General features: G+C 41.7%; 1 protein-coding gene across 1 annotated transcript in view; it reads left to right on the top strand.

The window, feature by feature from the left end:
• DNAAF9 (dynein axonemal assembly factor 9) overlaps positions 1-15,041 on the top strand; it is a 78,214-nt gene that overhangs the window by 16,119 nt on the left and 47,054 nt on the right. The window contains exons 3-9 of the mRNA XM_065662229.1: positions 2,681-2,800; positions 3,589-3,713; positions 6,614-6,710; positions 8,200-8,306; positions 10,935-11,012; positions 13,550-13,648; positions 14,746-14,801. Coding sequence (XP_065518301.1) covers positions 2,681-2,800; positions 3,589-3,713; positions 6,614-6,710; positions 8,200-8,306; positions 10,935-11,012; positions 13,550-13,648; positions 14,746-14,801 — 682 coding nt within the window. The remainder of the gene's footprint in view (positions 1-2,680; positions 2,801-3,588; positions 3,714-6,613; positions 6,711-8,199; positions 8,307-10,934; positions 11,013-13,549; positions 13,649-14,745; positions 14,802-15,041) is intronic.

Genomic DNA, 15,041 nt, shown 5'->3' with positions numbered 1-15,041 from the left:
GAGAAATGAAGGCTCAGGGGAGACCTTGGCACCATGTGCCAGTCTTTAAAGGGTGGCTACAAAGAAGACAGACTCCCTTTTTGCAAGGAGTCCCATGGAGAGGATAAGGGGTGATGGGCACAAGTTACTGCTGGGGAGATTCCAACTGGATGCGGGAGGAAAATGTTTCCCGATGAAAACAGCCAGACACTGGGATAATCTCCCCAGGGAAGTGTTGACTCCCCAGCGCTTGACACTGTTAAGATTGGGCTGGACAGGGTACTGGGCCATCTAGTGTAGGTGATGCTTTGCCTAGTTGGACCAGATGGTGCTTGAGGTCCCTTCCAACCTTGGATTCTAGGATTGACCTATCACCTTGCTGTCCCTGAAAGGGACTGTCCTCATTCCTCCTTTGTGCCAGATTATGTGCTCATCTGATTGCCTTCAAAAGTTGCCTCAGGCAAGTAATCAGTAAACCAGATTATCTTCAGGACATTGTATGTGCTGCTTGCTAAGGCTAGAGCTGATTTCAAAGAGACTGATTGTGTTTAAATGGAGTTCCCTGCAACAATGGGACAGTTGCTTCCTGGAAGAACAGAGTCTCCAGTCTTGATTGTAACTAAAATCCCACCTAGAGACAGGGGCTTTAGGACCAGTATTAGTGCACTGAGTCCCAATGAAATCTAGATTATACTTCAGCCCCAGTTTTCATGTGTCTGGAAATATAAATAAAGTAGGGATGGTGTGTTTGCTTCTTCTGTCTCTTTTAAGCTGTATTTCTGAGTTCGCAGATCCAGGGCAGTCTGATTATGCAGAATACTACTGGTTCAGCAATGGCATAACATTGCAACAGGGGTTGGAAATGAGTGACTGGGCTTTCTTTAGCTGAGTCTTACGGATTCAGACCTGAGCTGTAAATGGGCTGCTGAGGCTCTTGGTTCTCCCTTTGTCAAGGGATGCCCCTGAACACAGAGGATTGTGACTTTTGTAAAGAGCATGCTCCAGGGATATATGTATGAATGGGAGATCTGTGCTAGAAGTTTGGGTGGTTGATTCTGTCTCTTCTGTAGCCTCACACCATGTATTGATACCTTCGAGTATACATGAGATCTCCAAAGGCCAGTTACTAAACAAACAATGGAGTTTTATTGAGGTGTGTGATTCAGTAGCTGGATGCAGACATGGCCTCTGGTTAGTACTTTAAAGCTGAAAGGTAACATAAATAAAGGAATATCATTAGGAGTATCTAGGATTTGTTCCAACTTCTGCTAAGTTCAGGTGACTCTTGTGTAGTTTGGTTTCCGATGCAAGTCCTGAAACCCAGACATTCAGGCTGTGTTATTACATTATCGTTGTACTGGTCTTGCTTTGGACAGTGGAAACAGACCTTAACTTGTTGGCCACCATCCAACTGTATCCTAATACAACTTGGTAGGAAAGCCTGACGTGACTAAGATTCTTTGAAGCAGTCGAGACTGGTGACCTCTGTTCAAGGTGGATGTCAAGGATCCTGCTTTACGCATAACTTTACTTGTGGAAAAAGCTTGATGTATTCCAGTAGATTTAGGACCTGTGACTGTCTTCCAGAGAGATGAAAAATGCTTCCTGAATCATAGAACAGTTTGGGTTGGAAAGGACCATAAGTTCCACCCCCTGCCATAGGCAGGAATGCCTCACTCTAGACTATCACCTGAGGCTTTGTCCAGCCTGGCTTTGAACACTGCCAGGGACAGAGCATTCACCGCTTCTCTGGGTGCCCTGTGGCAGCACCTCACCACCCTCACAGTGAAGAACTTCTTCCTTATATCTAACCTGAACTTCCCCTGTTTCAGTTTGAACCCGTTACCCCTTGTCCTATCACTACAGTCCCTAATGAAGAGTCCCTCCCCAGCATCCTTATAGGCCCCCTTCAGAAGGTGCTCTGAGGTCTCCACGCAGCCTTCTCTTCTACAGACTGAACAGCCCCAACTTCCTCAGCCTGTCTTCATACGGGAGGTGCTCCAGTCCCTGATCACCCTTGTGGCCTCCTCTGGACTTGTTCCAACAGCTCCATGTCCTTCTTTTTTTGTGGCATGCTTCCTTTCTTCTAGCATTTATCTTCTATCTCTTCACGCTCCAGATCTCCAAGTGTTTTAATTTGATATTCCCAAGGCCCAGTAAAGGCTTTCCTTGGAAACTGCTCCTATACCATATGTTTTTTCAGAATACCTCTTCATCATTTGTTAGAAGGCCTCACTGGCTTTCTGGTGACTCAGGGATTGCACTGTAATACCGGTAAGATAATGTTTAATCATGTATTCCAAAGCAGGAGATTTAGGTCACGGGATTAGTTTGTTAGGAAGCTTCAATCAAGAACATATTAATTACAATGCATCCTGCACCCAGACAGATGTTGAAGTTTGAATGATGAGATAAAATGGAACTTTAGTTGATGCAGAGTACAGCACAAAACTAGACTTAATGTTTTTAAAGCAATGCCTGTGGATTTAGGTCAAGAGTGGAATGTCAGTGTGTGGCAATGACCTTGCAACAACTCCTTTTTTTCCTCTACCCTGTTTTCCCAGTGTGTTCACAGGGTTTAAGTTCCCATTGACTATGTGAGGGAGTTAATACTCCTGTTTTAAAGGCCTTTTGTGAAGGAATTAAACCTTCTCAGGTGTAGCTGGGACATGTAACACTTCACATGGTTTTGCTTTTGCAGGAATAGATAGCCGGTACAATGAAGGCTGCAGGGAACTGGCAAACTATCTGCTTTTTGGCTTGTATAACCAGTATAACAATGACTTTGAAAGAACTGAGTTTCCCGAAGAAGTTCTGGATGGTGAGTAACATACTCAGACCTATTCTTCCGTCTTTGTGGAAGGAGGGTGAGCAGAAAAAGGGGCAAAACTACAAAAAAAGAGAAAATAAGTCTCTAATTGTGTATATACATCTGAAAAACACCTCTGAAGAGCTCTTGTTTTTAAACATGTACCGCAAATTGTTTGAAATCTAAACAAATCCAGCCCGTGATGAGGAGCCCTACTTCAGCCACGGTATGTATGTACACGTGTCAGCGATGACTGTGATCACATCTCCAGAGTTCTAGAATACTTGAGCTCTTTTTTACTTTAACATATCAACTTGTTTCTGTAACATTTGGAAGGTGGCAGTCACCACGATCGTAGATTATTATTCCCTTACAAGAAACTTTGAATATCTACTCCACAGTTTTAGTTGGAGTAACCTAATGTAATATCAGGCAAGAGCAGCTCTAGTTTCCAGTTGCGTAAGTGCTGTGTTCGGGACTCCTCACTGACACTCTTGGCTTTTCAAAGGAGAGGCTGATGCAAGTTCTATGCAAGACTTCAGAATAAACCCACGGTTGTTCAGAACAGTAAGAAATGCCCTTGTGCTTAGAACTGTGTGTGGCTGCCAGCTGTTTCTTGTTCTTTTTGTTGAGAATTGGGGAATGACTGTGTGTTCAAATAGTTCAACTATTTTCTTTCAGTGAGGTACAGCATAGGAAAAATGTTTTCTATCCAGTTTCTGTGAGGGTTTTTTTAACGCACATCTAATTCTGTTGATGGAGGCTTGATGCTGGAATAATATTGCTTCTGCTTGTTACAGATATAATCATATTGATAAAGCCTGACAGTGTCCATCTGTACTGTAACCCTGTGAATTATAATCATCTTCTGCCATATGTGGCATACTGGAGGAACTTGCATTTTCACTGTCTAACTGAAAATGAGGTAAGTGCAACATGAATACAGATGAGATTTGCTAATGAATTGATATTCACAGTGCAACTTCTTTGTAACATTCCTTCCTGAATGCTTTTTTAGCTCTTTTCTCTTCTTTTTCGTACTCAGCAGGGGAGTGATCTGTGTATTAATGGATATTAATCATTTTGCTAATGTGTGCTAGAAGAATATGGTTTTAATACTTCGTGTTTGTTGGAGCATGAAGACAAATTGTTCCCCTCGCCCACTAATTACTATTGTTTTGACCTGAGTCAATGATCTTTTAATGAGGAAAAACATGTGGGTTGTGAGAAATGCAGACTCTGAATCAACTATTACAGTTGGCAGTGAGATTTCCAATGATGGCCTTGTTTGCTACCAAAGTAGTGCTTTAATGTGGTGTTTGCCAATAGTTCATAGAATCATAGAATAGTTAGGGTTGGAAAAGACCTTACTCAGATCATCTAGTTCTAGCCCCTGGCCAGGGGCAGGGATGTGTCACCCTAGACTATGTCACCCAAGGCTCTGTCCAGTCTGGCCTTGAACATTGCCAGGGATGGGGCATCCTTCCTAACAGTAAGAAAGAGTTTTCTTTTATCTGATCTGAACCTGTCTTGTTTTAAATCATGCCCTTTGTCACACATCATGCCCTTTGTCACACATCCTGCAACTACAGTCCACTGTGAAGAACCTGGCTTCACCCATGTCAGTAGCATTTTTGTGGGTGTTTGAAGGCAGTTATGAGGTCCAGTCACTGCCTCCTTCAGGCTTGTAGGATGAGTGCGTCAACCCTTGTGGTGGCCCTCCAGTGAGCTTGCTCCACAAGAAGAACCAATGTCTTGCTTGTACATGGATCCCAAAGCTGGATGCAGTATTGTAGGTAGACTCCTCTGAGTGCTCCGTGGAGGGGGATAAGATCTTTATCTGCAGATATAAACTGCAGAGCTGCAGGTTAAAGCATGCCACAGCAAAATCTGAAGCCTGGCTTCACAATTTTTTTCTGATGCCAAAATCCCTACTGAAAAGGCAAATCCTAAAGCATAACTGAATGGTGGTAAAACACATGCATTTGGGAATCGAGAATGGAGTGGTTCTTAACACACTATTGCTAGGACAACTGCAATCTCAGCTATTGAATTTTAAGCTGCATCTGCTTATGTATTTCTATATGATTTATTGTGCTGAGTAGTAATCTTAATCACACAGTATTGGCTTGAAATAGCTGTGTAACTAGAAAGCTAAACCACACATCTTGCTGTTTGTGAAAAGGAATGGAAACGTTTGATTTCTGAAGCTGAAAATACATTTACTTCATTGCTGCTTCCTCTGAATGAGCTGAGCAATGCATTCCCAGCCACATTCCTAATGTATAAGTATTGCCAGGTTCCTAGATTACTTCTGAAAGAGAAACGAATAACTATTGCAATGTCAGGCTTTAAGTGCATCCTGTTTACAGGAGCATTGTCTGTAGTGGCCTTTAAGGTTGTTTTTTTTCAGTGATAAAAATAGCTTTTGCTTGCTTTTATAAAAATGAAACCCAAAAAGCTCAGGGGTTATAAAAATAAAGCAAGTGAATGCCGTACCTGGATCTATGCACCTTGAATATGGCAAAACCTGCAGCATTCCGTTTCTTTCTTACTTCTTGGAAGAAAACCCCTATTATTAACATATTCCAAAATAGCCAAATAAGATAAAGTACTGAAATCTCATGAATATGATATAAGCTTTCTGGGTGTCATGACTGTGTGGTTTATGGACCGGCCTGTATTTATGCAATCTTAGATAGTGAGCAAGCCTTTAGCACCCTGCCAAAACCTAAGGTCTTATTCTAACAGCATTTTAAGCCTTGAGAAACTGGCAGTTGTTTGGGGCTTGGCTTGGAACTCGAACTTTGATCTGACTTCCTGGGATTGAAGAAAGAACATATCTGGGAGGAACTGGGGCTGCATCTTCAATTCAGGCTTGTCTTAAAAGAACCTGTTCTTAAAATAACTTGTTGGGTGTACCCTGAAGCTCGCAAGAGCTGTATACAAGAAGTTTATAATTGGGTAATTTGCCTTGATATTAAGTTCAGAGCACTGTATATAGAAAAAGGAAGAAAGTAAATAGACAAAACACCACTACCTTCTGATCTTGTTCCAGAAAGCAAATGACTCTTGAAGTACCCATTGGGCCTCACCCTGTTGGTTTCAGACTTGCTGCGAAACTATCCCTTTCCAGATAAAAATCAGCAGTTTTATGGTTTTCTTATGTTCTAAAGATGTTTTTTGTCCGATTTGGCTCTTCAGTCTAGGTTTTACACTTTTCTGAGCTGTGAGTATGATATTGGTTCTTCACTCCTGCTCTTCAGTCTACTGAAGTCTTCAGACAATTTCAGTCTGCTACTGGTGTGAAACAGCAGTGTAGTGGTGTTCTTTCCTCCTCCTTTTCCTATATCCATCTCTCCCTCAGACAGCAACTGCTTCTCTTTGCTTGTTCTGTGACCTGAGGAATATCTCTCCCCATGAGGTATGGCAAGTTTTTTGTGCCACATCAGTTGGTATCCTGAAAATATCTTTTATTGTTTAGAAGTTGTCCATAATCCAGTAGCTGATATTGAAAGACTTCACCAAAAGCTGAAAATAAAGTATATCGTAATGCCTTCATATGACCTTATTGAAAACCTTTCTGTGAAGTTTGATTTTTAAAGAACTATTTCCATTGGCTTAAATAAATCACTGCTGTGATGGAGTTTCCAAAGTAGAGACTAAAGAGGTTCTTAAGCTTCTGGAAGCTTTAGGTGATATTTTAGTGGATTACGTGACACTTGCTATGGAATTGAAACAGTAGCATAAATATCCTCTTTTCTGCAAAACTAACAATTAATTAGGCATGCCTAATCACATGTTCTTTTCAATTACTTCCTTCAGTATGAAGATGAAGAAGCTGCAGAGGAATTCAAGATTTCCAGCTTTGTAGACATGGTTCGGGATTGCAGTCGCATTGGCATTCCATACAGCTGCCAAGGTAGGGTAGCTTGGTTTCTGCTTATAGTGTTGTAAGTGCTCTGCAGCATGCAAATCAGCAGCTTAGAGAATGAAGATTTCCTTGCCTTTGGTAAGAAATAACTATTAGTGTGTCAGTAGTTGCCTTTGAGCCTCTTTTTACTTAAGAGTTGGATTCCTTTCTGAAAAATGGAAGCTTCATCTGAAGGGTGAATGCTCACAGCGTGACTCAATTTGCATTCAGAGAAGTGTGTTCTGCTGCTACACAAGTTCTCTGTTCAGATGGGAGCTCCAGATAAATACTTCTTTATGTAAGGAGAGAATAAACATTTCGTTATGCAAGGTTCCTTTTTTAGCACTGAAAAAACCAGGACTGTGCGACTTCCTGTTGTGATCTCTAGCCAGCCTCACAGCCCCAACAGTGTAATCTTGCATTGTTCAGGGAGGTTTGCAGTATCCCCAACGGTGAATAATGCCAAAGCAATGCGGTACTTGTACTTCACGGTGCAGCATGAGCATGTGGGGCTTTGTATGATTTACTGTGGTGAGGAACCTTAGTACAGTAGGTGAGAGGCAAACCATAAAGGAAATTACTTTCTATTTTTGAATCACGTCAGTTCAAAACAAGCTAATTCAGTTTTTTGGTTCTTTTCCATTTAATTCCTAATTCTTCCCTGCACCTCTTGAAGAAAGGATGATACACTCTGACTGCCTGAAAAATCACTAACAGGTCAGGGTGTGGGGGAAAGGTGACAATGCTTTGCTGTGAAGTATCTAAAGAAGGTGTGTGGGATGATCACACATCACTTCAGATGGTTTATGGCTGCACTGAGGAGTACCAGGCAGAAGGGGTTTCCTCTCCCCCAACTTAAAATTTTGATTAACAGAGGGATGATGGCTTTAACCTGCCAGAGGGGAGACTGAGATGAGCTCTTAGGCAGAAGCTCTTCCCTGTGAAGGTGCTGAGGCGCTGGCACAGGGTGCCCAGGGAAGCTGTGGCTGCCCCATCCCTGGCAGTGCTCAAGGCCAGGTTGGACACAGGGGCTTGGAGCAAGCTGCTCCAGTGGAAGGTGCCTGTGGCAGGGGTTGGAGCTGGATGAGCTTTAAGCTCCCTTTCAACCCAAACCACTCTGGGATTCTATGATGATGACAGTATTTTAAGGCTGAACATCTGAAGAAATTGGGGTAAGCAAAGCTCCCTGGTTTTTATCTTGAATTTTAGTGGGTACAGTTTTACTAATAATGTTGGAATGAAATTTGCAGAGACAGAACACCCTGTACTAGAGCGATAGCTGGAAAAAAAGGGTATAATCTGGGGTGTAGAGAAAGAAATTTCTGAAAGCTAGATACTTTACAAAACCCAGTTTTTCATTAGAGACTTTACATTGTGCAAAGACAGGATAATTGAGATCCTTTATTAGAACAACTCAGAACAACTCTAATATCACACAGCAAGTTCAACTGCTGATGTTTGTGAGACAATGTTAAACACAGAAACATTTCTTTTGCAGGTCATCTGCAGATCTTTGACATGTTCATTGTTGAGAAGTGGCCGATAGTGCAGGCTTTTGCACTGGAGGGAATCGGGGGCGATGGCTTCTTTACAATGAAATATGAAGTGAGTAGTTACCTTTTCCCTTTTATTCCATTCCTATTCTGAAGCAAAAGTTGACTCATGGAATTACTTCCACTGGAAAGTACTGTTTGACATCTTCTCCTCCTGACTCACCACTCAAGCTTCTAAGTTGGGTGATGTTTTTAAGGACCTTATGCAGCTGAGTTCTGAATGTGCAGGGATGGAGATGCCACAGTTTTGTTGAGAAACTGTTAGGAGCTGCACAGCGCTTGGTCCTGGCTAAACCGTGATTATTTGATCATTCTCCAAGCCCCCTGTTGTGATTTAGAGCTTCTTTCCTTACTTTCTAGAGCCTCCTGTATCAATAACAGAAAACACTTCTTTAAACTCAGCTACATGCGTATAGATCTTCAAGAGCAATGCAAAAGAAGCTGGTTAGACTGGTTAGTGACCAATGCCTTGAGATAAACTGGGAAAATAAGAAGTAACTGTGTTTCTTGTGTCATTGGTTTTGACGCAAGAGATGCATCTACTTTTCTCACTAACATTATATATCGTTAGGTCATCACATGCTGCTGAATAGGGCAACAGTCAAGGTTTTGGATGATGTTCCTAGTTTTAATAATGGTTTGCTGTTCCATTCTAAGCCACTTGTGTTGTTTGACTTGCTTATTGATTAATTCGAGTCTAGCAGCATCTTCAGAGGACAGCTTTGTGTTTATGTACTTGTTTGAAGCTTTTCTTATTTCATTTTCTTGGACCTCTGCCCCAGAAATGCAGATGTCCTATTTTTCTTGTCAATCCTCCATTTTTACAGCCAGAATGTTCTTTGTCTGGCTTCTGACAACTGGAAAAGCCCCCAGGGAATTCATAGTACCATTGTTAAAGTCTCATCACATGTAGTACTGTACACGCTTACTCAGTAATCTATTATATGAGTCGAAGTGTGCCTTTCTGAGCACTATATTCTTCACATTGATACCTTTCTTCATCATTTTTTAATTCACTCCATTGCTATTGATACCTTTCTTAATGCTTTTCTTCTTTTAATTAATTCCATCACTAGTACTGTAATCATCTTCTTGTATCAACCTGTCAGTACTTTAACTTATCTATGCAACTTATAATACTTTAATGGTTTTAATCAGACCAATAAATACAAAGTGCAAATAGATGAGCATCCTTGTAGTGGTTGGCCTAAGTATCAGTAGCCTTTATTGATGTCTGAAATGAGTCAATGGAAATCTGACTGTAAGTTCAAGAGTTGTTTGGGTCTTTAATTGCCAGCTCCCTTCAGGAATCTGTAGCTGCTTTGAGGAAATACAATGACATTCATAAAGACAGAGCCTCTCCTGTTAAACTGTGGGAGTTGCTACTGTCTTTACAGCACTCTTGAAGGCTTAAGGAGCAATGGGAATTCTTAGTATCTAAGAGTAAGCCTTTTAGCTCTGGCACTTCAGCCAGTTCCAGCCTGAGTTTTTGCTTTCTGCCCCCTTAAAATCATAAGGGCATTTCAAGTGGGAAGTGGCATTCTTGACTCTTTACGCAACTGTTTATGCATGGTTGTCTGGTAGGCAGCTGCTGTATGTCACAGAAGGGGTGGAAAAACAATCTATGGGAGGAAGTACATTTGGATCACTGTAGATGACCTGTAAGTGAAAACTGCCGTTATTAAAAGGGGGTGTTCTCAGTGCATTTTTAGCTCCTCAAACAGACTTCCCCTCTGCTGTGCATTCTGTGCTGCTAGATTTGAAGATAATCTAATGAGCCATGCAATAAATGTGCTTCATAAAATGTGCTTTTGTTATGCTCTGTAGTATTTAGCCCACAGATGTGGCTGCCCTATACCTGGCAGTGTTCAAGGCCAGGTTGGACACAGGGGTTGGAGCAAGTTGCTGTAGTGGAAGGTGTCCCTGCCCGTGGCAGGGGTTGGAACTGAATGAGCTTTAAGGTCCCTTCCAACCCAAACCAGTCTGGGATTCTATGGTAACTTACTCTGTTTTTTTTCAGTGCTTTAAAGGCTGTTGCTCTATTGCTCTTACTACAGAAATCAGAATTGCTCAAGATGCTGTAATTCAGACAATTTAGCGTGCCATTAGGTGAACTTTTAATCAAGTGGGTGGTGGGGATTCTGTGAATGCAGAAATTATTCAGGGTCAAATTTTCCTTAATATATTTTGGAACAGTGTTCTCATGCATCGTCTCACTACTTGCAAAGAGGTATTGCTGATTGCTAAGTTCAGCCAGCTCAGCCTATATTTACATTATGCTTACAGTAAGAATTGCCTGGTGTGGAGTACAAGTAGCCTTGGAGTCTGCTTCTTGTCTGTCTTGTCTCAGAAAACTGATCTTTCCCTTTTGCTTGCACCAGCTGATGCTATTCTTTGCTATTAACTCAACTTGAAAAACTCTGGGAGATGATTTGTTTGAAAGGTGAAAGCAAAACTTTCCACATCAAACCCTCACTTGAGGAGATGAGTCTTGGAAACCAGAGCACTGACATCTGGTCAGTTGTTTTGTGACCAGTTGTGTAAAAATAGCGCTGAATTCAGAGTTAAGGAGGCTGTTAGACTGGGCAGTGTGCTGCAAGTATGGCTGTATGGCTTAAACCCGAATCTGTGCCATTCTTCATGGTGTTTCTCACAGCAGTGTGTTTAAAATCTTTTTCAGTTAATGGATGTCAGCGTCGATTTGTGGAAGACATACAGCAAAATGGATCCTGTTTCCTTGGAGGACCTGCTCTTTGAGGTAATGCAGGTGAAATACTCTGAATCAGCTGCTACTCTGTTCGGGTAGCTGCAGAACAAAACTGATGTGGTTTTGTTTGCTTGGTTTTAATAGTGGTTATGAACTTAATCTACTGGCTCTGCATAGTGTTGTTTGTAGGGTCTCTTTCCTTTCCTCAAATCTATCATAAAATCCACAAAAAACTAGAATAGCTTGCTTTGGATTCCTGGAATTTCTTAATTTGCCTGAAATTCTCCTTAAAGTATTTCTAAATGGCATGTGAGTACTCTTCACATCATAGGATTATGTACAAAGAACAGACTGGTGGTATGTTTGTGTGGGTTAATCCTCCTGCAGCAAGGGTGGGGGGAAAATCCACTTTAGCATACAGCCATTCTTCCGGAAAAACCACTTCTCAGGATCGCTTTAAGTGGGTAACAGTGACACATAGTGGCTGAACTGATGCTTTGTGAAATACCAACGGCCAGTATAAAGTGATTCTTGATTTTAAAGTGATGCTCTGATCTCAGTGCTGGAGAAGAAAACAACCAACATATGACTATTAGGACATATGATTTTGTTGTTCATTTTTGTTCAGTTTCTAGCTTGGCAGCAAAATAGGATTTTAATATGTAGGAATTTCAACAGTAAGTATCCTTTGTGAATAAAATACTGGTAGTTCACCCCAATTTGGTTGTTTTACCAACTGCTGTCATGAAAATTAGAATGTCATACAGCTTACAAGGCTGTCAGTCTAAACAGTCCGTTTCTGATACTGCGTGGAGACCTCATAGCAGCCTTACAGTACCTGAAGGGGGCTTGTAGGGATGCTGGGGAGGGACTCTTCGTCAGGGATTGTAGTGACAGGACAAGGGGTAACGGGTTCAAACTGAAACAGGGGAAGTTTAGATTGGATCTAAGGAGGAAATTCTTTCCTGTGAGGGTGGTGAGGCACTGGAATGGGTTGCCCAGGGAGGTTGTGAGTGCTCCATCCCTGGCGGTGTTCAAGGCCAGGTTGGATGAAGCCTTGGGTGGGATGGTTTAGTGTGAGGTGTCCCTGCCCGTGGCAGGGGGGGTTGGAACTGGATGATCTTGAGGTCCTTTCCCACCCTAACTGTTCTATGATTCTATGATTCCTGTTGAAGTGGGGTAAATGTTTGGGACTTTTCTTGTACTTGGTAAGTCGACCCTGAAGTATACTTATTTATCCTATTTTGAAGTTTTGAACCTGAGAGTTGTTAAATTGGCTTCAAATTTTCCTGGAAAGCAAAGTAAAGAATGGGATTTTCATACAACTATGGTTTCATAGACATTGGTGATTTCAAAAATGACTTATTTTTGCAGTGAGTGTGAAGTTAGGCGACTTTAAAGACCATTTGAAGCTGATATATGTTTATGCTTTGTTAACATAGTTTTGATTTTGCTAAGTTCTGATTTGAGCTCTGCTTGGGGTTTAAAAGAGTGTTCTGTACAATATTGGCATGTTCCAAAACCTGACAAAAACACTTGTTAGTTCTTATCTTCCATGAAAAGATTGACGCTGGAGTATTCTTCAATGATAGTTTTCCCCTCTAATTGTAAACCTGTATTTTAAACTACTAATATAGCTTTATTGGTATTTTAGCTTGTAAGATATCATCAACATTGACTCTCTAAATTTCATTCATTGCTGCAGTAATGAAGTAGCTGATGTAAAATACTGTAGAATACTTGTACCACTGCTAAAAACATAGTTCTGGGTTTGCTCATTGTATATATCTGAGAACTACAATTTTCAAAATCAGGGTAAGTGTCATCTTCTAAGTTAGTATGTGACAAGTAACTGAAAGGAAGCTTGAGAGCAGCCTAGTTCTATAAGGTTCCTGCTTTATCAGCATGCTGCAATCTTTTCTTCACTGATGCTTGGATTTTTATGAGTGCAGCTTTTACCTGTAATCGCCTTCCTGTTTTATTCTGCTTCAGTGAGGTGTTACAGATACTGCCTTTTCCACTTACCAATTGTCTTTACAAATGCAGATGAAGAAATGACTGTCTAGCACTTGTGTATCACGAACTCCCACAATTCCCCACCCTGTTGCTCATTTTCTGTCCACAAGCTTGTTTAACATCAGATACACATTATTGCAGAACCAGCTACAGATCTAAAAATCAAAACTTAAAGCTGTCCACGCATTCAATTTGGAGATCTTAAGGGGAAACAGGAGGTCGGAGTTGGGAATGATCTCAAACCAGTGTATTCCCCTAGGTTAAGAGCAGATAGTGCAAAGCTCTGGTCATTTCTCCTCTCCTGCCTCTTCTATCTTTCAGAAAACCCCAACCCACAAACAAATAACCACACACACCTAAAAAAGACCCCTAACATCCAGCAGAAAGTCCTTATCTTTTAAATCAGGTTTATTTTCTTGTACTTCCTGTTTCTTTGGGCAGGCTGTACTCTATACTGCATAGTGAAATGTAATCTGTGTTGTTCTAAAGTAATTCGGGTTCATTCAGTACTATCTGTGAACTCTTTTCTCTGTTATAACACTTCCCTTAATGTTGAATATTTTTTCTTGTAGGATTTAATGGTTTTTGAGCACCAGTGGACCAAATTTTTTGCTAATTTTGATACTGAAATTCCCTTCATTCTGGAGCTCTCGGAATCTCAGGCCGGGGAGGTAGGCCAACTTCAGTAAACCTTTGAGCCCTCATGGCATTCTCACACAAGGAATAAGTATTCAGCATTGTGGTTTCTGGGTTTTAATTTCTTCCCCCTGCCCCACATCACCTTTTATGGTTTGGGAGCAGAAACCTATTGTGTTCCTGTTCAGTTTACCATCCCACCTTATCTATCCATGGCTTAGCAGTGCCTGGTGTAATTCAGTTGAGTGTTTGTTCATTGATAGTTAAATTTAGTTGATAGATGTCTGCACAGCAAATACCTGTTTGTAGATTGACTTTAATTTGGTGGAAGCTCTGGTATGTGCATTTCCAAACAAGGCTGCATGTGTCAAATCTCAAACATAACTCTGGGACTTCAACACAAGAGGGATGTGGAGCTGTTGGAGTGAGTCCAGAGGAGGCCATGGAGCTGCTGCGAGGGCTGGAGCAGCTCTGCTCTGGAGCCAGGCTGAGAGAGCTGGGCTGGGGCAGCCTGGACAAGAGAAGGCTCCTGAAGGGGGAGACCTGAGAGCAGCTCCAGTGCCTAAAGGGGCTGCAGGAAAGCTGGAGAGGGGCTTGGGACAAGGGCCTGTAGGGCCAGGCCAAGGGGAATGGCTTGAACCTGCCCGAGGGGAGACTGAGCTGAGCTCTTAGGCAGAAGCTCTTCCCTGGAAGGGTGCTGAGGCGCTGGCACAGGGTGCCCAGAGAAGCTGTGGCTGCCCCATCCCTGGCAGTGCTCAAGGCCAGGTTGGACACAGGGGCTTGGAGCAAGCTGCTGCAGTGGAAGGGGTCCCTGCCCCTGGCAGGGGTTGGAACTGGATGAGCTTTATGGTCCCTTCTGGCACAAACCAGTCTGAGATTCTATGATAACTGATGATACCATACAGCATGGGTGAAAATAGCACAGTAGTTTTTGGTAGTGGCTGTTGCTTTTTAATTGTGTATGAGACTTAATGGTGTTTGGATTTGCTCATAAAGGTTAGAAGTGGTTTCTGAAGGTTTAGGAGTTTTCTCAGAGAAGGCTAATTCAGGTTTCTTCTCAGTGATAGTGAAAATATATCATGCTTTCTGTTCATTTACTTGCTCATGTGTTTGGTTTTTTTCTACTTCACAGCCTTTCAGAAGTTATTTCAGTCATGGAATGATCTCAAGCCATATAACAGATAACAGGTATTGACTCATTATTCCCTGTGAAATTGTGCTGTCACTAGTACCTCTATGTTATTTCTGTATCTCTGGTGCTATAATGATTTTAATTCCTTTGGGACCATCTCAGTAGATTGAATCTCATCTTTACATAGGGGAAAAAAAAATGTGCAAAGGCATTTCTGGGAAGGGTAAGCCAGATTTTAATGAAATGTAGTGCTGCAGTTATTACATATAGAACGTCAATATGTTTGAAACAATCCA

This window comes from Lathamus discolor, chromosome 1, assembly GCF_037157495.1.
Source record: "Lathamus discolor isolate bLatDis1 chromosome 1, bLatDis1.hap1, whole genome shotgun sequence".
NCBI lineage: Eukaryota > Metazoa > Chordata > Aves > Psittaciformes > Psittacidae > Lathamus > Lathamus discolor.
The sequence above is the reverse complement of the archived record's forward strand: the minus strand, read 5'-3'. Positions and strand labels throughout refer to the sequence as shown.